Genomic DNA, 24,503 nt, shown 5'->3' on the forward strand with positions numbered 1-24,503 from the left:
TGTTTATGTCAAATCTCTGCAGCGCAACGTACAGTATGCAAGTGTGCATCCGTCCGGGCGTTCTTCCATCTCACCACGTGATATGTGAAGATGCAGAGCGACGGCCTGGATGGTGTGGTGTGACTAACAGGCTTTCTGTTCATCTGTTAGTCATCAAAAGAAGTTCATTAACCTAGACAGCCACGCAGTGATCTGTTTACTGCAGCCAGCCACTGTAGAAGCCTTCACAATGAGATTACAAGATTACAGCCGGTGTGGACATGTGTTTTGTGTGCTTAATTTGATTAAAACTCCCACTTCACTGCCTGTTACTGCTCACCTACTGCATACACATAAATAAAAGAGCTTCATTTAATAGGGATTATATAAATACAAAAACATATCAATTACTTTATTAGGCTATTGTTGTTTACACTGAAGTGACATTAAACTAATCTCATCTCCAAGTAATTTGAAGTTATGTAACTGACTAATCTAACACGGCTAAGAATCTATAGCAATGCTAGTCAAAAGCTAATGCTAGCATGCTAACAGAAACAAAGCTAACCTTTAGCAGGTATCTTTACTTACCAAGTTCCCTTCATAGGTGGGTGTGAAAGAATTAGTCCTCAACACAAAGTCAAAGTCAGATCAGGATGATACAAGTCGTTTACATGTGTTTCACGATTAAAATCAAAGTACTGGACTAATTCATACTTCAGTCTGATGATAAACACACTGCTACTGTGGCTAATCATCCAAACACAGCTACAATATGCAAAACTGTTACTCCTATATATGCTGGAATAAGAGTAAAAATAAGTTTGATAAATTCCATCATAATAGTAGCATTTATTTATTTATTTATTTCTCTAAACAGCCAGTAGAATTATTGGACCATGTATATCTGTAATGTTGATTAATGTTTGAATTTTTGATCTCTTGTATAGATTCCTGACAATGTCACTGACTATTTATTGATATTCCATAGAGTTTTATATTTAACACTTTTTAGCTATTTGTGCAACCATTTCTTGCACAATCACTCAACTCTGTGACAGAGATACACACCGTTCCATTAAAGAAGGTGACAAAGGTCACTGAAATAACTTGACAAAGTAAATATCAATAAATAAAAATGTACTAAAAGGTAACTTATGAAAATCAGATATTGCTTTGAGTTGTGGTTCAACAGAAGTTTTTTGAAAATAAACTAATGAAACTGGCCTGGACAAAAATGATGATGCCTTTAACCTAATATTTTGTTGCACAATTTTGTTGCTACAAGCAAGCAATTTCTATAACTCTTAATGAGACTTATGCACCTGTCAACAGGTATTTGGTCCACTCCTCACAAGCAAACTGCTCCAGCAGTCTCAGGTTTGAAGGATACTTTCTCCAGATGGCATGTTTCAGCTCCTTCCACAGCTGTTTAGTCGGATTTAGATCAGGGCTCATAGAAGGTCACTTCAAAAAGGTCCAATGATTCATTCTTAGCCATTCTTGGGTGTTTTTAGTTGTGTGTTTTTGAGTCGTCTGTTGGCCTGCCACTGAGATGAGGCTTTCTGACACTGGACAGGCAGGTTTTGCTCCTAAATGCCTTGATAGTCTTGAGATTTGATTGCACCCTGCACAGATTCAAGACACCCTGTGCCAGATGCAGCAAAGCAGCCCCGGAACATAACCGAGCCTCCTCCATGCTGTACTGAAGGTACAGTATTCTTTTCTTTGTATACTTTGTTTTGCGTCTGTGAACATAGAGCCGATGTGACGGTGTCACTAAGCCTTTTCTCCTTTTTGAATATTGGATATGCGGCCACATCCAGGGAGGTTGGCTACAGTCCCATATGGACCTTCAACTTCTGAGTAATATGTGCTGTAGTCACAGAAACATCAAGCTGTTGGAGATGGTCTTACAGCCTTTACTTTTAACATGTCTGTCTATCATTTTTTGCCATTTTTTGGCGGCCAGTACTCAGGGGTATGCAGTCGCTACGAACCCAGGTTGGTTCGATTCCGTTCTCCTGAGTATTGCTGAGGGTCGTGGAAAGACCCGAAACCAGTGTAGTGCGACATCCGTCAGCAGTTCACCACAATTTCCCAGGGGACACAAAGCATCAGTATTATCCTGATCAGCTTCTCTTACTTTTCACCGTTGACAACCATGACACAAACAGCACATGACAGACTGAAATTGATGCACAGTGTGAAGACACCTGTGATGCTAATTACAGGACACACTTTACTTTAACATGCACCTATGTTCGAATTATTTCCAATTTTTTCTAGGGGTACCATCATTTTTGTGTAGACCAGTTTCATCAGTTTAGGTTGTCATGTGTGTGCTTGTGGGGATGCCCCCTCCACCATCCACATCCACCCACAAAGCACTCACAAACACAGACTTTCAAAGTGAGATCACATGACTGGGCAGGGCCTGTAGGTGTGACAGGCTTGTCTGCTAACCAGGGATTACAGGGGAAATAACCCTGGCTGCCTCTTCTCCTCAACTTCACTCCACCCACCTAATAATAACGAACAATACACAAGAGAAAGTTGAAAGAGAATGGGAACAATCTTTGGACACAGGTATGTGGCAAATATAATGGGCTATGAACATGTGAGTTTGTTAATATGGTAGCATGGAGAGACAGCCTGTATACAGCACTAATCCCTCTTACTGGAGAAACAGTGTAAGCTTATTTGGATCTTAGCACAGTGGCTTGAACAACATGGCTGAAGTGGGACACGGCTGAATGATCTTTATTCTGTTTGGACACATATTTATTTGTTGCACTTGCTATGGGTTAATTGTTGGATTCATCTAATAGATGCAACTACACAGAATAAGGCACAGATTATTTAGAGTAACTCGTTCTACCAATAGGGCAATATATGAAAAATATAATATGACAATAATGTACTTTTAGGATAGTACATTTACACATTTACTTACTTTTATCCAACCAGAATTAGCTGGAGCAAATGGAAAAGAAGCCATGTTTCAGCCTAAATAAATATACATGAGTTAATTAGCAGCTGAATATTTCAGTGTGTACATTGGATTAAAAAGTGCTAAATGTTCTATTCCTATTATGATGTAGTTCAGATACTCTGCATTTGAACTTCCCTTCACCTCAGCTATGTCTGAATACAGCCCCTCATATTGAAAAGTGACGACATTTGATAGATCTCTATGTTGAACCGCTCCTGTTGACGAGCAGCTCTCCACAGCTGTTTGTTGGCACGCTCCGCTGCGCGCGTCTCTTCGAAGACGCACAGGGCGTTAACTGCACTGAGATGGAAAAGGAGCTCATCAGATCAGGGAGGGGGGGGCACACAGAGGTTCAAGTGCTGCAGGGAGGACACACGTTTCCCTTAGTTGCTTAGAAAGCGTAGCAGGAAGTTGCTCCGAGATGTTGAGGAGCGCGCAGCGAAGTTGGCAACGTCAACGTGTGCGGCTGTAGTTCGGTGTTCAGCGACGCTTTGTGCACGTTTCTGGCAGTTTCCTGTGGGATTAGCTGCATTCAGACGGTTTTGTTCCACGTTTGAGGAAGAAGGTAACCGTTCACTGTCATAACAATGTTTATTTACCTAATGGGTTTTAAATTACACTGGCTGGAAAAGGAGGAACGCATGAGTATAGGAAAAACTAAGACTGACATACACAGAGGAGTGTTTTTGTACAAACATTCATGAGTTTAATTACTGAAATAGTTCTTATCTCACAGGAGGTTCCCCTGACATTGGGCACATAATCAGGTCGTGTGAGGTTGGGGGGGCCCTCAGGTCCCTTGAGGTCCTTTTTTTAAGATGGATGAGCAGTTGAATCCACTGGAGAGAGACCACTCCCTGTGTGTGGTTCTGCCGGGAGGCCTGGAGAAGAAGGCCACAGTGCACGGAAGGTAGACATGAAAGGTGAATTTCAGAGCTTAGCCTGGTCATAAGATGGAGGTTGTTTATGGTCATTTGTGTTCTTTATAGCAAACCAGTGATGGACTTACTGGTGACCCTTTGTGCAAGTTACCACCTGAATCCGTCTGATTACACCGTCGAGCTGCTCTCGCCCAACAAGAACAACATCAGCTTCAAACCAAACTCTGCCATTGGATCACTAGAAGCTGAGAAGATTGTACTGAAGCCAAAAGGGGTGGAAGAAAATACCAAGCCCACATACATGCCTGAGGTAAACAAAGAGAAAAACCTGTTTCTATTCATATTCCAGAGGCAAATCCAAAAAGAAAAAGCATGAACTAATTGGAAATCAATATTTTCTCAGTGTAAAGTTTAGTTCATTACAATATGTAATTCCTGTGCAGGCGACTGTGCGCCTGTTGATCAACTACAACAAGTCCCATAAGACTGTGGTGCGAGTGAATCCCAGAGTGCCCCTTGAGATGCTCCTGCCGGTGGTGTGTGACAAGTGTGAGTTTAAAGTAGAAACAACCATCCTACTGAGAGACTGTCAGTCCAACGAGCCACTGGACATGAACAAAACCTTAAACGACCACGGACTGAGGGAAGTGTTTGCCAGAGACACAGCTGGTAAAGAGCCTAATGACCATCAGCAGCACAACACGACACCTGAAGCAGGTACGTTAGGCCTCACTGTATAGGTCTTTACATTTTGGACCCTCTAAGAAAGTTCTGTTAATATTATACAGGTGAGACTGATCTGATCCATCCGAAGTATGATAAGATCAAATGTAGTGCTGTGTGTTCTTTCCAAATAGTTCAATTTAGCTTCATCAGTCCACAAAACATTTTGGTAGTGTCAATGTGCCCCTTAGCAAAGTTCAGGCGTGCAGCAATGTTCTTTTTACTAAGCAGCAGCTTCCTTCGTGGTGTCCTGCCATAGACAAACTGCTAGTGCAATGTTTTACCTACTGTAGACTCATGAACACAGGTGTTAGTCAGTTCTAATGATGCCTTCAAATCTTTGTCTGTCACTCTGGTTGTTTCTTTACCTCATTAATGAGTGTTTGTTGTGCTCTTGGGGTCATTTTGACTGGCTGCCCACTTCTTGGTAGCCACAGTCCCAAAGTGTCTCCATTTGTAGTTTGTTGTTGTTTGTGTAACTGTAGTCTGGTAAATTTGACATCACTTTATAACCCTTTCCAGCTTCAAGGAAATCAACAATTCTTGATAATAGATCCTCTAAAAGTTTCTTTTGGTGAGGCATAGCTGACATAAGTGTATTCCTCTTGTGCGGAGCAAACTCGCACATCATATTATAAAACCATGAAATTCCAGATGGTTCACATACTTTTTTTCTTGCCACTGTATATGTACAAACAGGATTGCCGTCCACTGTTGCTGCAGTGTTTATTGATCATAATCTTGTACAAATTGTAGACCTGCCAAAGAAGGAGCAGAAACAGAAGGAGAACACAGGATTCCTCAGCTTGTTCAGAAGAAAGAAGAAAAAGAACAAACTGGTAGGTTTTCAGCTTGTCCACGTAACAATTTAATACTTGTGTGAATGTTGATTTTGACCAAAATGATAATTTCCTTTCTTCAAAGGAAAGGACGGCGAGTGCTCCAGCTTCTCCTGGTCTAAGCAAACAGGCGGCAGACAGCGTGAACGCTCAGGCTCTTTCCTCCTGTAACAACCTGCCGGGAGACATCTCCAAGAAGAGACCAGCCCCTCCGCCGCCCATGGGCGTATCGCAGAGTGTTCCCAACAACCTCAGCACCTGCCATCTAAGCAGACCACAGGTGGGCTGGGTGTGTTTTCTAACAGTTTGTGGACAGGATACCAGCATAAATGAATTAAAGAATGCCTTAATGACCTCCTGGACACCTCCTAGAACCACCCCTCCTTTCATTCAATAAAATCAAGCACAACTGCTTTTATTTTAGTCATAGTTTTGGCCTTAATAACTCCATGTGTGTGAGATTATGAAGCCATTTTCTCTCACAGAGATCTGCCAACTCTACCATGAGAAGCACCAAGAGGAAGGCCCCACCTCCTCCCTGTGCAAACACACACCCGGAGCTGCAGGAGGACACAAAAGGTAAAAGCTTCATTCATGAGTGATGGCATGTCTTAAAAATAAGTACTGGACACATTTTAAAAATAATTACATCTTGGCCAACCTCGCTTCCTAAAATAAAATAGGTGCTACTATTTAGAGATAGAAACTCAGTCAGTCCCATTACGTCCCAGTCAAACTGTCCAGTTGATCAGCTTTGTGTTTATTTTGCCATCTAGTGGTGATTGTTGAGGCAACATCATTGAAAGAGTAGACATGATGAAATATGCTGGTGGAATAATCCCAGTTGACCTTTTACAGTATTTCAATGGAAATCAAATGGGTTTAGAGTGGGGCGAATTCTTGTATCTGCCAAATCCCCACGGCTTCACTCAGTGCCACACGGGGTCAAGAGAGATTGAAGTTAAATCAAGATTAAAATGTCAAAGCGAATACCATCAAATAGAAGATTCAGCAGTTAAATCCAGCGCAAAACACCGCTTTTATCAGTCGGAACAATTTAACCCTGTTCAGGGCAATTAAAGTGACCCCGAGCCTTGTTCATGGAACATATTGGCTTCAATCTGTTCCCAGATAAATCCCTCTATTGTCTGCGCTTTCATTCCCCTGTATTAGTCTGTCTGAAATGCTTCCTCTGCCTGGGTTCAGGTTCTCTCTGTGCATGCCTTCTTCCACTGATCTGCTTTCACACACTCATTTTGTTATTAGACATGGGTTATTAAGGAACTGTAATTATGTGAGAGGCACTTCACTGTACAGCTGAGTGGCACAGGTTTAAAAAAAAAAACAACAACAAAAAAACAGAAATGTTCAGGATGTCAGTGTTTTAATTACCAGACTACATCGCCGTCAGCATCGTCAGTGTCTTGGTTCACTCCCTCGCTGTGTAATTTTAGCCATGATACTGCAGCACTGTGCTGAGTTGGTGTGAGGCTGAGGCTGAGAAAACAACTCCCAGCCAAGAGCTGACGTTGATCACATTCTCCATCCTGTCCTCCTACACTTACATAATCGCAGTCTGTGAAATCACATTTCCACGTAAGACATGGACAATGAGACTTTGAGTCTGTCCATATTGGCATTTACTAAAGTTATGAGACGTAGAAGGGATCGTGTTTGTTTGAGAAGCCTTTAGAGTGAAGATCACTGCCCTAAAGCTGAGCTTTTTCTCCCTGCTTACAGACTCTGTGTTACCTGAAGGGGGTGATTGAGGGCTGCTGCTGGTGCTGCTGCTGCTGTCATCTCCTTTTCCTCTCCTTCCTTCATCATCCCTATTCCTCCTCTCCGTCCTCCTCCTGCATTGGCCTCTTCTTCTCCCGTCTTAGTGGCTTTTATGGATGTGGCCTGCTATTTATTTGTCCCCCTTTAACTTACCTGCTTTTATTGTTCTGCTTATGTAGTTTGTGAAAAAGCTGTAATATGTTTGTTTCTCTTTTTAAAGGGAGATTTCACAGATATTCAACTTGCTTCCTGTGGGTCTAGTTTGGGGAGTGCGTGTACATAAATGGTATTTAACTTCCCTCTGCTCTCACTGTATGTGAATAAGGTGTGTAGCTGGAAAAAGTCCTCCAGGAGGCAGAGGGAACTTTAGTACCCTTCATATGCACATAGTCAAGTTTGAAAGTTGGTGAGCTGGCTCTTTTTAAAAATGTTTCTTTACATTAGATTTAATAATTGCTGTGCCATGTTTTGAAAGCAGAAGCCATTTTGTTGTTGTTGTTGTTGTTGTTATTATTATTATTAATATTCTTTGTAATTTAATAACTTCTCTTTTTACCCCAATCAGGTTTTTAAGTTGCATGCTTATTCTTTTCTTTATTATGTATAAGTAATCTATAGTATATTAATATTTTTCTATATTTGTTTGATTCTTTGATGTTTGGTTATGCTTTTGCATTTTCAGAATAATATTGAAAGATTTTTAATGCAGCATATTTTGGATTATTAATCAGCCTTTGCAACGAAATTGTGAATTCTTAATACTTCATTTCAAATTAAAATGTGTTTTTCTCTATCGACATCTGACTAAAGTGATTCTAGGTTGTTCTGAGAGTTGAGTCACTGGTTGTTCTGAGCTCAGTATTTCCTCTGCTTCATTGTTGGGGTGGCACTGCAGGGCTTTTGGGGTATTTATAAAAAAAAAAAAATCTTTTTTCCCCATTGCATTTTATTGTGCTGTCTACTGTGCAGGACGTCCACTGGAAATATAGCTCTTTTGTTTGTGGAACTTTAGTTTTTAAAGTTTACGCTGTAGTTTCTAAACTGTCAGACCCTTAATTTGAATAATTCATGTTACGAAGTCTCTCCTGCCTCTCCAGGGACTGTAGACTCTCTGAACACTCTGGAGGAGCTGAGAGAAAGCGATGAGTCAGACTCTGTAAATCTATCGCTGTCCTCATCTTCATCACCATGTCCATCAAAACCCCGGTCATCCTCATCCTCCTCACGTCCGTCACTTGCTCATCTCCACGAAGCGGCTGATCCATACTTGCCTTCGCTTCGAGGAAAGGACATATCTGACGCCCGCTGTGCCCTTGCAAACATCCTGACGTCTTCTGTTTCTAAAGGATTACTGGTCAAGCGTCTGAGGAATTCGGCCACCTTCCCGAAATTCCACAACAGCTCCTCTGTGACCCGGCAGTGTCCAGATACTGGGGTTGTCTGTGCTGAACTTGAGTCAGTCCTCAACTCTAAGCTCCCAACTGAGCCTGAGTGGGAGGATCCCATACAGAAGAAAGGATTGACCACTTTCAAAGTGGTTCCCTCACAGAAACACCAGTCCTATGATCCAGAAGTGAATCTGGATGCCCCAGACCAGTGCCAGAAAACAGAAGATAACAATGAGCATCAAGCTCCTCCTGATGCTAATAATCAAACTGAAATTGAGGCTGAGGTGTGTTCTCCTCCCAGATCAGAGCCTGAAACACCTTTTCCTGATCAGGAGCTCTCCTCTGAGGAGGTTCATGCTTCTGACAGCCCAGATTCTCCTCCACCTCAACACGTTTCCGATGATCAGGAAGGTCCAGGTTCACCTCTCTGTGACATCGAGGACACAGATGAAAGGCTGAAGGAAGAGGATGAAGGGGAAGTCTCATCTGAGGTGACAGCAGCAGCTCTGTCAGAGCACAGCGAAGAAGAAGTTCCCAGTGGTGATCAGATCAACTCAGAAGACCAGAGTGAAGTTCCTCAGAGCCCCAGAAAAGACATGGACCAAGACGTTGAAGAGGAAGTGGTACTAAAAGAAGAAGAAGAAGAAGGGGAGGAGGACCTGTTCCCTCCCCCTCCTCCACCTGTTTTCTTTAATGAAGATCTGGACATCATGGAGCCAAGAGACGATACTACTAGTTCTGTGTCATCTCCCCAGTCATCAAGTGCAGCCTGCAACGGGCAGACTGAAGCCTCAACTGAGGACCATCGAGACGAGTCTACCCCAGCTGCAGCTGCACCAAAGCCTCCAGACAAGACAAATGCAGCCCCATCCAGATTTGCACAGGCAGTGGCGTTGGCTGTGCAGAGATCTCGCCTCCAGCGACAAGGCCAAGCTTTAGGCCCCCAGCCCCCCAGTGATGCACAGAGTACACTTGAAGCGTCAACACACAGGTCTACGTATCAGTGTGGTAAGTTGTACTGTCCGTTTACACATGTTTTACAGTAGCTCTGATTTCACAATTCGCTGCTCACTAAATAACAGACACACAGTTTATTCTACAGTGAGCAGTAAATAGAGTTGTCATCATTTTGTGCCACTGACAGGTGCAATCTTGCAAAACGAGACACTTCTGTATCTCTAAAACATGGCGCATTGTTATTACAATGATGATAGATGTGCTACATAGACGTTCTTGACTTAGAAACAAACCGGCACAGACACTGAACACATCATGAACGTGTATTTCTGGATGTTTGATGTGCTTGCCTACGGCAGTTCCTGCCTACAGGGGGAAGAAGTGATGTAAATGTTTCTCTTGTTTGTTTTTATCTGGTCTTCTGCAGGTGCCTGACTGGCTTCCTCACACCTCTTTGTATGGAAGTGCTTGTTTAGGGTGAGGATAAAGAGCTGACGGACAGTGTACGTACAGCATGTGACATGAAGCCGCACGCTTTTCTCTCTTTGTTTAGGTGGAAGACACAAGGATGTGTCATTTTCTGTTAGAGTTTATGTCGACAGGATGAACATACTGTAGATATTTCTGTTGTGGAGAAGGCCAAATGTACAGGATACGAGTTGTTGAACTGACAATGTCCTGTTTTTTTTATTTTTTTTCTTTACTTCCTTTTGAATTTTCATTCAAGATGTGCCAAGGCGGAAATAACCCTGACTGAATAATACAAGCTTTTTGTGTGTGTGTGTGTGTGTGTGTGTGTGTGTGTGTGTGTGTGTGTGTGTGTGTGTGTGCAAAACAAATGAAGTGATGAAGTTGTTTGTCCCAAAATGTGCGCTCTCCCTCAGTGTGTCAGTAAAACTCTGTTTCAGGCAGGTTTTACAGGTTTTCTTATTAGTCACCAGGTGGCAGAAGAGCATTGTTTGTAAAATGAAGATCCTGACAGACTCCCTTTCTGTTCTTTTTGTTTTTTTTATCCTATGAATTGTGATGGCTGTATCACAGGTGACACTTTTTGTATCATTTTTTATAGAAATCATAGCAAATATTTACTCAGGAGGCATGAATGAAATTAAACCTTCTTCCGTATTTGGTTATCCTTATGTGTCTTTCCTGCAGCCTGTCTGTAAGAATCCATATCCATTTCAAGGACATTCCCAGAATGAAAAAAATCCATGTAATATTTAATAAGGACATGAGAATTTCCTGCGTTTCTACAAACTAAATAAAAAAAACAAAACAAACAACATCCTTGTTGGAAACACAAGTTTTATGCCAAACATTTCAACACCTTCCTGAATAAACTCAGTCCACTTTGCTCACATGCACACACTGTTAGGTCTTTAACGGACCCATACCTCAGGGCAGTACTGCATAGCTATAGTTGGGTGCCAAAAGAATCCACACTACTATACGTATTGATCCATCCTTGGCCTTGGAGGAACAGTAAGGAGCTGTGCGAGGTAGAGACCAAGCCAGAACTGCCTGTGGCTAAAGCTCCTTGTTTGCCAGGCCTCGACTGAGTGGGCTCGCTTCAAGACTCTCTTCCTCTCTCTCTCTTTCTTTCTCTAACATTCCTTGTTCCACCTGAAGGAGAGATGGGGAGAGAGAGGGAGAGAGAAGGACGGGTTGCTGGTGGATGATGGGAGGTGACCGTTGACCCTGTCGTGTTTCTGCGGCGCTCCCCCCAGAGGGGGCGCCCGGCCCTCAAGGGCACAACCGTGTCACACTGCCGTTGTCATGGAGAATGCCATTACCGCCCCTAAGGGAGAGAGCCACGTCTAGCCTTTTTTTTTTTTTTTTTTTTAAAGTCTGTGGAAAGAGAAACACACACACACACGGTGGAGAGAAGCTCTTTTCCTGCCTAAAGCAATGATATCCAACATAAGTGACAACTCTGGCATTATCCTTATTTTTAAGCAGAGAAAGGTTGAATTTCAACCGGAGCACCGGCGCTCGTGATCATGCCGACACATGAGAGCTGGATTTCTAATGCAGAACAACATGAAATGCTACTCTGTCATGTAGATTTACTAAGCAGTGGGTGACATAAGATGCTATCAGCGTCGCTGAACCTTTGAACGACAACACATCTGCACACAGGAGGTTCAGTTGAATGCTGTCTCTGGAGACGAGGGGGAGAGAGACACGTGAGCGAACGGTGTATTCGAAATCGGTTGCAAATTAATGGGCGGTGGGGGGACGAGATCACTCAGCAGATCACTGATGTTATCACTCACACACCTGAACAAACACAGACTGTTTAACAGCCCACATGACGTGTGTGCTAAAGCGGAACCTCGTCTATGAAATGCAGACGCTTGCTTGTCAGCTCATCAGCTGCAACCGTTTGGACATTATGATTCTTACTCTGTAGGTTAATGATATCTCCAGTATTATAAAGACAGACTTTGACTGACATGCAGTGTGTGAATGCATTTCTTAAACTACTAAAACATGGCTAACTGAGCGATCATGTCCAACTGCTGCTCACTCCAGCAGGAAATACTCCAGTTAGTTGTCTCCAGTAAATAAAATCATGTCCTCAGTGCTGTGTACAGCGTTACCCTCAACTCTCCCTTCTCATTATTCGCTCCACAATATTGTTAACAAGCCACAAACTATGAGCCGTGTTTCGCTCTCATTTGAAGCCAGTGGTCAACAGGTGTCACAGATCACCATGGAAACATGGGTCTCCCAGAGTTTGTCTGAGTGTAGGGTGGCGTTATTTTTGTGAAAGTTTTATTAGACTAATCTAACAATGCAATGACGATTGACCCAACGCGACAAACCCGGCACAATGTCTTTGTGAAACCAGCTCCCGCCTTCTTGAATGGCCTCCACATCACTCCTCTCATGTAGGAAGTTAGGTTCATAATGACTCTTAGACACAGGTGCCCCGTAAATCAACATACAGGTGAAATCAGCCAATATATTTTAATTAAAGTAAATATCTGTTTTATACTACTACTATACAGATAGAATTCAGAATATATTTAATATATATATAACACATTTTTATTAAATTGCTTAAAGATATAGTGTGTACTTTCATTTTTTTATCATTATTATTTTATTTGAGTAGGATGTTTTATTATTAACCTCAGTGTGCTGAGTTGCTGTGGAAGTTGTGACCCAGATTTACTGAACATATATAAAAACATTATTGCTTCTAGATGTTTCTAAGGGACGCTCGCCCTTACAGCGAATCCAAAATATTTATTATTTCTGTTTGATTAGTAGGTTTTGGAGCTTTTTATCTATTGTAATTTCATAACAGTGACTACATGAGAGAGCTGCAGCAGAGCAGGTAGAGGGGTGGAGCTAAGTGGATTGACTTTGAATGTCACGCAAATCAACACATTTAATTTAAATAAGTCTGAAGTTAGATTCTAATCAGTCTTATGTTGAGTTTTACCTGCACGTCGATAAATTAGCAAATCTACATCAGCTAATCTAGACGAGTTTACATTAGATACTCACTTGTAATTGAAACCGTTTACAGTGTAAACGTGACAAATTGAGCGACATGCAGAAATCAAAACAGTTGATATCACATCCATCCATTATCTTCAACACTTTCCCTCTTAGGGGTCGCGGAGGTGCTGGAGCCAATCCCAGCTGTCAGTGGGTGAGAGGCAGGGTACACCCTGGGCAGGTCACCAGCCCATCACAGCACTGACACACAGACACGTATACATGGATCGATGTGTGTTTATTATCCCATATATGATTAAACATGGGTTATTTTTCTTCTCCACTGAGGAACATTTAAATTCTGCTCATATAGCACAGAATAAGCATAACAATAAGACTTGGCCCACATACTGTAGCATACTTACAGTATACACACACACACACACACACACACACACACACACATACAAACTCAACTCAAATCAATAGCACAATAGCAGGCCCACACAAATAGCTGTAATGCACATTTATCATTTATTTATTCCTTCATCTCTTCATTCATCTCTATTTAGTTATCCATGAGATGTATCTTCCTTGTGGTCTGAAGATGCCCACGAGCTGGTAGAAGTCGGAATCTGATTATAAAACAGTGAGTAGGCCCAAGGCATGCTTCACTGGATCTACTGTGGCTGCATGTGTGTTACGGGTGCACATGTCCGTTGTAGACTACTAATATATGTGTGTTTACATGGCACCTCCATGCTTGGGTAGAAATAATCAATAGATGAATCACCCAAAGCACAGTAGCTCTCCCCAGGCAGTGTGGTGCAGCTTAATGCTATTCTTTCCATTCACCTTGGGAATGGCATCCATCAGGCCTCCCCCCAAAGTGAGGTACGGTTGCCTAAAACATCACCAGTGCTTGAGGGGCTGCTTGGAAAGTGATGCAGGGAGAGCACAGTTGACCTCTCACCTCCTCCATGTTTGCGCTCGCTTCCCTCCTCTTTGGCGGAGCGGCAAATCACAGAGTTCCTGCCTCATTGGCATTGTCAGGCGCTTACAGTAGTGTTTCTCTGCATTGTGCTGGTGGTTAACTGGTTCAAATGTTATGGAAATGATATTTACCTCTTCTTTGATCCTGTAAACTCCAAACAGGCAGGCGTTTCCCCCCCTGGTTGAGGGAAAAAGACTTAAAGAAGTGCTATAAATAAAAAAATAAAATAGATATCCAAAACTGAGCTGCACGGTGTTAAAAATCAATCAAATATCTGAATTCTGTTGTGGAGCCCTTTGAATCATGATCCACTGTAGCTTGTAACGTTAAAGGACACAGAGAAATATTTCTGACACAAACCACAAAGTCAAGTCAGTTTGATTCATGACGCTCGGCAGCACTAGGAACAAAAGCAGAAGCAGCGTTTGATGGTTGAACATGCAGCAGACAGACCCTGTTGCTCTGTGATAGATAGTGGACAAGCCCTGTCTCTCATGTCATTTTTCTTCATTCATACCGTATCACTGAATCCTGAGAAGGGGGTGGGCGGAGGGGGCAAAATGCTGCTTTTCTCCGTGATGAACGGTCCATGTCTCCGATTCAGTGCAGCGACAAACTGGCACAATCACTGCTGCTAATTTGTCACCACCTGCTGTTCCTTTGATCAAAACCTCTGCCCTCCGGTTCTGTCCAATGAAACATTTTAATGCAGAACAATGTATTTGCTTCTTCTTATCTACCACCGCCGTGTCCACGTCTAATCAGACTAATGATCACTACTGGTAATCTCACTGAGAAGTTGCTGGGTAGCTTGTAATGAAGCAGTGCAGTGCTGATTGATAACCAAGAGGGGGCACAGTAATCCCTGCTTCAGATCAGTGACAGTGTGACGGGACTGAGAATAACAATGATGTTGATGCTGGTGGAGAGACCTAAGCCCAGGACAGTCAACAGCGACTGGTAAAGTTTAGAGATGACAGTGTCATCTCTGCTACTTCACTGTATGATGTAGAAAAAAGACAAATTTAAGAGCCGCATCGTATTGTTGCACCCACTGATTTCACCTTGTTGCATGTTTACATACACATAGTCCACATATATTTATAAATGTACAGTATGGAATTGTATTGTATTAAAAATCTTCACTGCCGACTGCATCCTGTATATTTTTAATACTCATGTTATTTGAGTTGCAAGCGGATTTAGTTTACTCTATTAATTTTTCACATAAGAAAAATGTGTAACAGCAGAAAAAAAGAAACAAAACACAGAACAAAATACAACTGAAGAGGTCAAGAAGCCACAGGCGTAAACCACAAGTTCCCCCCTAAACATATGTACAGAACTCAATTTAACAATATGCAAGAAACTGTTCATCAGAAAAAATATGTACATCCATGAATCATTAAGATAAAAAATAGACATCTTCAACTAAATGTGGTATGTGTGTTAGCCCACACAGTATTACCATGAATCAAATGAAGAGAAATCCTAGAAAAGTAAAGAGTTAGTCAACAGGATACGTCCGTAAAGCCATATGGTTATAATGATGATTCATTACAAACAAAGTGAACATGTTTTTTCCCAGCAGGTGAGCCTGTAGATTTGTTGTTTGCTGTACAGTAAAGCAGCTAGGTGGTCATTCTGCTATCAGCAGAGTAGAAAACAAAAACACACACACACACACACACACACACACACACACGTTTCTTCTGAAGTGCTTGGTTTTGTGATTATCTCAAGTGTTCAGTTGGCACATTAGCCATAAAAGTTTTGGGTTTCTGGGTTTACTTTGTCCCCCCACACCTCCTAACTCGCCCCATAAACTTCACACTACGATCAATCACCAAAATAAAAGCCTTTTCTAAGCTTTGGGAAATTTGTATAATTATATTATATATTCAAACCTCCATGGATTAAAAGATTATAAAAGGAGTAAAAACAAACAAAGCAATTCTGATTTGTCAACATACCATCCATAATCTTTACACTGTGACTTTAGTGTAGTGAGACTGTGCAGCGCAGCCTCGCTGGGCCCATCCACCTTATAACATCATAAAAACAAAAGTTACTTTTCTAGTTTTACGGGTATAAAACCTCCATGAAACACACAATCGATAATAGAACGAGTACAAAGTGACCTTGTTTGTAATTGGAGTTGTTCTACAGATGTGTCTTTAATCATTATTTTCAATGGAGACGATGCTTTTTAGGCCTCAGGTTGCAGTACAACAAGTTGCCACTAGGAAAGGAACTTAGCTGAGAGGTGACACCCACATCCAGCACTTAATAATAATAATAATGATAATGACTTTCTTTATTGATCCCCTTGGGAAAATTGTTGTTTGGTGCTGACGGCTCTACTGTGTAGTGTCGGTGTCTTGTCCAATGACACCTCCACATGTAGCCAGAAGGAAGCAGGACTCAGCTGAGCTAACTGCCGCCATGCCACCGTCCTTCTGCATGCAGCTGCTCACCAGTGTCATCCTCCATTTTTATTTATTGATAAATCAAATTGATCGGGACATTTTTAAAGAGGACTCTCTCCTGGATTAAAAGTGACCTGCTGCTTTAAATTCTGATTATAGTTTGAATATTCAAAATCAAATTGACTCCTACAATTACACAGTTATCGAGGAGTTCTGTTATTAGCCAAGGAAAAGAAAAAACTGCAATGTAATAATATTAATGTAATCATTTGATGTAATATAACTAGATAAAATGAATCACAAATGTTTAATGATATAAATATTAACCCACAGTACTTAGTAATTCCACAACATAAAGGGATGCAGGCTGAAATATAAACTTCAGCTCTGTAGATACTCAATGTTTAGAAAAGTGCTTTAAGTACATTGATTTCTCCTTCACTTCAACATGCTCATTTGTCACACCCTTGTTCCCCACCGCAGCTACATTTAAGTACCAGTGATTCATACAACCATATTTCTCTGTAAATCAGAGGATGCATTATCACACTTGATGGTCTTATCTGCAGGCCTCTTGATGGAGCTGCAGCGCTCAACAGCATTCCTAAAAATACTAGACTTTTTTTTTTTTTTTTATTCTCCTCTTTCTTTTTTGTCTGTCATCATTAATAATTCATCTCTTTTCTTGGATGCTAAAACAACAACAAACAGAACAACAGCTTCGGATAATGTATTCAGTCAAAAGCTCATTGTCTGGGGGAGGAGGAGAGGGGACAGAGAAAATGTGCACTGGAGTGAGACAAGAGAGCACCCCGACAGGGAGAGGCTCAATGTCACTCCGCAGCATGGCGGGAAGGAAGAAAAACAAACGCCAGAGGGGGAAATATAAAAAAAGAAAAAAAAGAAAAGGGTACGATACAGTTTGTAAGTCATAAAAGCCCAATTAGAGGCATTAGGGTCCTCAAATGGGAGGATTACAATGAATAATTTGTGAGTGCAATTTTTTCAGGCTGATTGTGCCATTAATGTGGATGACAAAAACAGATATATTTTTGAGAAGGGCTAGTCGAAAAGCTTTCAGTACTGAAGGGGGTGGGGGGGGAAGAAACCCAATAATTCAAGGTTACATGTATACGGTGGTAAATCTGCACCCCGGCCGTCCATTGACTCAGCTGTCTTACTTTAAATCTCTTCACTCCCCCGTCACCCCCTTCATTTGGAGTAGCTCGACCTTGAATGTCTCTGGTGTGAACCAGTGCCCCAGCTTTCACATTACGCCAGAATGGATCCTGACTCATTCAATTTAAACCCATCAAGAAAGCGGCACAATACAAGGCAAATTAGCTGCCATTATTTAGACACTTTCATGCCCCCAATTTGAGGTTATATGACAATTAGTTACATTTGTCGGCGTTATCTACATGGCTGTCCTGTTGTCTGTGACGTGGACCTCCTCATTCGGGCTTTGATATTTATATCTGCAGTTCTTATAGAGGAATTAGCAAATTTAACATTAATTATGACACTTATTATTATTATTATCCTCAGAGTTCCATTTTCAAGGCTTTTTTATTGAAAAATAACCAGCTGAACAATTGAGTCATTATCTTAATAACAGCTCTGAAAAAAACAACAACTGATTTTCTTATTTATTCTCACTGTGGCAGCAGACGACTGAGGACTCTGGAGGGAAGTTGACTCTAAAAGTGAAACTTTAAATTTAGATTTTATAATAGTTTAGAAAAAAAAAAAAATCAAAGGTGTGACTTTTATCTTTGCTTTTTAATGTGTATATTGCTCTAAATGTTTGTTTATTGATGATGAAAAAACCGACTGTCTAATTAGGTTTCTCAAATCATACGTGATGCTTTAAAAGGTTTATTAAAAAGTTAAAACTACTCAAACCCCACTGCCAGTTGTAAGATAGTAAAAATAATATTTATGCACTGAGTATTATAAGTATTATTAACCTCTCTTAAACCATTGAAGCTGTAGTTGTATCACGTTAAAGCTACTCCATGAAGATTGCGACCTCTAGTAGCGCTACTGAGCATTATGTACATGAGTGGATCCGCATTTTGCATGCAACACAATACACGTTCCAACCATTGGTTTCACAGGTCATGGTAATACACACAGAAATCCTGTATTAGCGGCAGAGAAGAATAAGTCTGCTTTCAGGTTTCAAAATATCAGATATCTGGTTTAAAATACTCTATTAAAGCTGCACTATTCAACTTCTCTCTAACATTTTAGTGTAGATATGTTCCAAAACTTTATATTATTATTATATATTCTCTTTTAAACATTTGTAAGTTGTATATTGTAGCATTAAAAGAAGAATGCAATCATCATGTAACTTAGATTTATTCCAGATATGTTTATGAGTGTAAACAAAACTGTTTACATGACTCAAGAGGGCGCCTTTAAGTTGAATGTATGTCATATTACTTGTCACAGTTAGTGTAAGTAATACATTGATCCTATTTTCCACTAGTAAAGCCTCTTTATATTTTTTTGTATATGTGTTCAAATGTATTTAAACTCACACACACACCTAAACTTGATGCTATTTTTGCGAAGCCTCCAAAAGCAGACAGCTTTTCACATTTCTTACAGATTAGCAGAAAAGACTGTAATCGCACATGGAAGTTCAACAAAAAAAAAAAACAAGTGCCATTCTTTAGAAACACATCTGTCAGTAATGTATTTCTGTTCTACTAAAGGAAAAGAGACAGAAAACATAAAGGAGACATAGGGAAGTAAGATCTGGCAGGAATCCATTCTAGGCCAGCAGGAGCACAGAAGCAGTTTACTTCCTGTGGGAAAAGATAAAAGACTATCTTTGAACACAGTTAATGACTTTTCTCACCTGAAGTCTGTGTAGACCACTGTTTCCCTGAGTTCACCTCTTACCAGACCAGAACCCAACCTGAGCCCACTGTCTACATCCCTCCCTCCTCTCGCCAGACACACACACAGTTTCCAGCATTGATTCTTTCTTATCTCACGCATTGTTCGGCTGTGCCACGCAAAACTTTACATCTCTGCTGTGATGAGTTTAAGGTGGAAGGTTCAGAGCCTGGAGAGATGAACTGAAAAGCAGTGTTTCTTTGGAGTGATATACTGCAATGTAAAATCCCATTTTAAGGAGTTTGTTGAAGAGAAACCGTCAGGGCGGCTCTATTAACAGGTGTTCACACAGCCTCCCAGCTCTGACTCTCTATAGAGCCTAAAGGAAGCTTTAACCTCAGCGCCATCACACTTAGGGTAAACAAACATGAACCCTACACGCAGCGGGAATCTGCTATTCAAAAATCAGTTTCTCTATGCAGGAAATCATGAAATATATGGACTTTATTGTGCATTTCATCTGCGTGTGCTTTCAAAAATCTGACAAACACGCCAGCCAGAAATCATTTGGTACCAGTTAAATTTGCATCAGTGACAGATTGTTTTGTTTTATGTAGGAAGGGTTTACTGAGCCTAAGTGTTCCTTTTAACTGAGAAAAAAAATGTTCACTGCCGCTGCTGAAGCTGCTTATCTCGAACTAAATTCAAGTGGTTTCTGTTAATTGCTACATTTCTTGCAGCACTTGTACAGCACGTGTAGCGTTATTGGAGGATCACACTACACTGTCAACTGAAAACCCAGTGTTTTCACTATGTTAGGTTGGTTTCGTACTTGCGTTACACCTCATCTGCTCTTTCACACAGTATTACTTGGGAAAATAACATGAAATCAGGTTACAGAAAATAAAATAGCCTGCACATGGCTATTGTGAAATTTTAAGCTTTCAGCCACTGTAGTAACATTTTTTGTCATTTGTCAGCGTCAGTAAAAAGACATTTTTTCCCGGCCCATTGAGTGATACATGTTCGGAGCGTTGATTTCAGTATGCACAAAAATAGCATCTGAATATGTGTGTGTGCATTTGAGTGTGTAATCAGCTGGTCAGTCCTTACTTTGTCCCCACAATCTGTTTTCAATAAGCAAAGTTGTGAATTGAAGAAAAGTGCTTTGAACTTACTTTTAATTGTATGTTTTGAGGATATTGTAAAGGAAAAAAAAGGCAGCTTGCCTGGCTCTATCTGTCTCAAATGTAATATGAATTCATGGTATGATACCTGGAGTTTATTAATTCAGGGCCACAGAGACAGCTGAATAATGAAATTTAATGAAAATTTTAGATGGACTAAAAGTCAGAGTGCTTCTGTCATTAATTTTAAAAGCACACATACCGTCAGGCTTCACACAGTAATGATAAATTCCTCCACTGGGCTTCATGCTATATAGTAACCATGCCAAATACTGTGTTGAAAGGACTTTAGGTTTTTCTGAATCCTGTAGAATTCAAGGTCTTATTACATGAAGTGGATTTCTGGAAAGTTGCACAATTTAAAAAGAGTTTACTTTTAAGTAATGTTAGGGACTGCAGGAAAATTATTTGCAGTTTGCAGAGTGACTGATTTTAATGGTTCGCTGTTTGAAAAAGCTAGGCCTTGTCCAACTTTAACATTTTACTGGAGTAAACCCAGCGACAGTCCTCCACCTAATGTCTATAAATGAAGTAAAAGTTGAGAGGGTTTAAATTTCAAGAATTCAAATTTGTAATAAACTAAAAGATTAAAAGAGAATTCATCTATTAACAGTTAAATAAACAACTGAAACACCTGAAACTGTATTTTTGTTACCATTACAAAAGAAATTTAAGATTAAAAAAGTTGATGTCATTGTTTTCATATGTTAATGGAAATATAATCTCAAATATAATCTCTCAAGTAATTGTTTAACAGTGTTTTGTACAGTTCCTTATTTAAACATGAACTAATTAGCATTTCTGCAAGAGAGATAAAATCATATTTTTGAATGTGTGACAGAGTCTTTGATTGAACCTTGATTTGTACTGGTTCTGTATCAGGAAAAACAAAACAACAGTCCAAAGCACAGTTTGCTCAAACTGTTGTCACCTTTTAAAAGTTAAGTCTGACCTGTCTTCACATCATTTCTGATTTATTTGCTTATAGATAGTTTGTTAATTGAAGAAAAATGAAAGTCTACATTTACAGACAGTAGAATACAGAAATGTAGAGAAAAACAGCTACAAAAACAGAAGCAGTAGCCTTCAGTAGCTTCACAGCGAATTCTAAAATGAATTACGCAACTCAGAATGAGCGGATAAAGGTGAAAACAAAAAGCAGCCTTAGTCTGATGCTTCTCAATAAATCATAACACACAATAGCAGCAGGCACAAACATGTTCATTACTTCTGCTACTATTGAGCTGCAGCACAGTTTCCCCTGACATTCTGTGTCGGTATTTCAGGTTTTGGCATCATGAAGCACCAACTTTTCAAAGCAATTTTTTCAAAGCAAACATTTTATAATCTTTCTGTGACCCATCTTTTTTATTTCCAACAAAAATTTCAAAAGACTCTGGTACATTTGTCACACTGTTAACTGGATAAATTGGCAATGATGTGATTCTTCTATTTTCATTGTCACTGCACTAAAACTTAATTTCGGGTCAAGAAGAACAATGTTAATAAATGAATGAATTTTTGTGCCTCATATTCCGGTGGTAATTATTAGTAGAATGATATTCTGTAAGGCCTTCAGCACTATATATCTGAAATGAATCTGTTTAAAAGAAATCCACATTCCCCACATAACAGACTTTTCACAATTATTATGTTATCAGCTTCTTTTCACACATATTAAATTAGGTGTGCAGATAAGTAGCACATTGGTAAACATGAACCAGAATCTATACTGAATTTCAGCTTCTTGGCCTTCACTTCTTTTTCCATAAATAATTCATCAGGGCTGTATGATAGAGAGAGAATTTTCTAAATGAAATGACAAGTGTCCTTGTCCTCTGCCTGGCTTTATTTGCTGTCTCCCTTAGTCCCTCTTTGTCTCTGTGTTGCTTATAACATATTGAGCTAGTACAATAGGTCTGCTGTTGACCAAAAAGGAAGCTGGCAGGAGAGTAAATTCACTCAGATCCCTGTGGTTTACTCATCCTACCTCACGTCCCGTGGACTTGCCACTATACCTCCAGCCCAGCGTGGGCTGCATTCAGCTAGGCATGGTGCTATTGGACCAACCATGGAAGCTCTATGTACTCTGACCCCAAAGGAGATTGGATCCCTGGTCTTGGAGAAACTTAGTGCCGGCTGCCTTCGTGGCACTGCAGTACTCCTTACAGTGGGATAATGCTTTTGTTGTAAGATGATAAGACACCAAGATACAATCAATCACAGTCAATACAGAACATAGCAAGTTTTACTTTTTGTGGTACGGTGTTGGATTTAACAAGCCTGGGCACCTATAACTTTAAATATGTCTTGGTCGCTAACAAAATGTGCACATGAAACTTCGACAGTCCCTTCGAAGTTAGTGTCTTTTAAAGTTACAGTATATTTAAGACACATTTCGCTGTTGTGTTTCTCTCAAAGTCCTTTGCCATTGACAGTGTAGGAAGATCTTCTACCAATCACCAGCAGAGGAAATCCTTCTGCCACAGCTCAAAAAGAACAAAAACAGTAACATTTGTCCCAGACGCAGTAACTATTTACCTATTTAGCTTATTCAAAACACACATGTATCATTTATGTGTATCAGGTGGACTATAAGGTGCATTTCTGCACTGCGGTGGTCATTTCAATTAGTTAGACAAGGTGGAAAACAGCAGCAGTTTAAGCAAACCAAGTGTACATTTGTGTGCCTCAAGCTTGTATTAAGAGCAGCTTTAAAACTATTCCTATAAATATAGTTTGAAGAATTTAAAGAGTTGGGGGAAGGTATGAAGTATATGTTCATAACCTTTTCAACACTGTATAGGGAGGGTGTCCCTCCACAGCTTTAGTAAAGTCTTCAATAAGCCCTGAAACCAAAGTCTTACATTTTTCCTGACCCTCCTTTTTTATCACTAATAATTTCCTTACAGTCCTTCACGCACATCTTTACTTACTTCCAACTCAAAGGTGGTTGAACGGCGTAGACAAACTCTGGATGTTAAATTGTTAGTTTCTGTCTTTTAGAAGAATTTGTCAACAATAAGAAAATATACAAGATTGCCAGGCGTTGCTTTTAAATTTGCCAAAACATTACATATGCAATAAACTTTGAATCCTGTAAAATCATGAAACTCTTGAAGCTCTTTTTCTTTTTTTATCTGCGGCTTATCTATGGCTTCTTGTTCCTGTAGTCAATCAAGCAAGATGACGTTTTGAAAAAATCCCTAACTTTGTAAAAAATAAATAAATAAAAAGGACTCCATCAACTTAGTGTACATTTGGCAGCAAAAAGGTGTCCCTATATTTTCGAGTGTGTATACTGCCGACTCGTTTGAAGATGTTTGTCTATGGAGTGTCAAAGCTGTCAAGTGATGTTGTCACATAAACATGTCACCGCGAGATCCAATATCTAGCCCCCGTCCACTCGCTGACAGAACGACGCCTTCTCTGTTAAATCCTCTCCTTGCCTGCACAGTATGACTCTTGATAAACAAACAAACAGAGACAAAAGCCTGCCGAATTCTTACATGTCGAAATTCGACTCTTTGAAAGCCAAAAAAGAGGGAAGCGCTTCCAGTGAGCGAGTGTAACAACCAGCAACTGTCTTCCACTTAACTACCCATAGCTTTTGAATTGCATTAGAATACATGAGGACTCCTAGACAGCGAGGTGCTCTCCCCTGGTTCCTAATGTATGACTATTTCATATGGACAGGAGAGGGGGGTAAGGGGGAGCTGTCTGTGGGGGTGATTGACACAGGCCCACATTAGGAGCAGCTTTTGGAAATAGGTCCACGGAGACTTGGCGGATTGGGTCTGCTGAAGGAACGGTGTCTCCACGAGGAGCCGTGCCTTCTTAACCCCACTCATTGGTATGCCGATGTGCGGGTAGTGAGCCGTGCTCTGAACGGCACAGCCTTCCAGACTGGCCCCCCTCTTCACCACACCGCTACGCAGACACAATCCCACTGAGGACCCATGACGATCTGCAGCGTTGAATACTGAATCAAAATAGACTCCAATTAATAATCACATAGTTCATTTTTAGGCTCCCTGTGTGCACGC

General features: G+C 40.6%; 1 protein-coding gene across 2 annotated transcripts; it reads left to right on the forward strand.

Annotated features, from left to right (window-relative positions):
- Positions 1-2,503: 2,503 nt before the first annotated feature.
- Positions 2,504-10,743, forward strand: cobll1a (cordon-bleu WH2 repeat protein-like 1a). Of its 2 annotated transcripts, none has more exons than XM_026361257.1 (9): positions 2,504-2,568; positions 3,711-3,884; positions 3,964-4,165; positions 4,299-4,572; positions 5,335-5,417; positions 5,503-5,697; positions 5,903-5,996; positions 8,294-9,592; positions 9,969-10,743. In XM_026361257.1, exons 2-9 carry the CDS (start codon positions 3,793-3,795, stop codon positions 9,974-9,976), a joined length of 2,247 nt encoding a protein of 748 aa, XP_026217042.1. In that variant the 5' UTR covers positions 2,504-2,568; positions 3,711-3,792; the 3' UTR covers positions 9,977-10,743. The 2 variants fall into 2 exon arrangements, with proteins under 2 accessions (XP_026217042.1, XP_026217041.1); XM_026361256.1 differs by lacking the exon at positions 2,504-2,568 and adding an exon at positions 3,352-3,539.
- The last annotated feature ends 13,760 nt before the right edge of the window (positions 10,744-24,503 follow it).

Source organism: Anabas testudineus, chromosome 2 (genome assembly GCF_900324465.2).
Source record: "Anabas testudineus chromosome 2, fAnaTes1.2, whole genome shotgun sequence".
Taxonomy (NCBI): Eukaryota; Metazoa; Chordata; class Actinopteri; order Anabantiformes; family Anabantidae; genus Anabas; species Anabas testudineus.

Bases quoted from the DNA above. Each gene is read 5' to 3' on its own strand.
- cobll1a (XM_026361257.1), top strand. From the start codon at position 3,793: ATGGATGAGCAGTTGAATCCACTGGAGAGAGACCACTCCCTGTGTGTG. The intron at 3,885-3,963 runs GTAGACATGAAA...TGTTCTTTATAG, and splicing joins AAGGCCACAGTGCACGGAAG to CAAACCAGTGATGGACTTAC. The intron at 4,573-5,334 runs GTACGTTAGGCC...TACAAATTGTAG, and splicing joins CAACACGACACCTGAAGCAG to ACCTGCCAAAGAAGGAGCAG.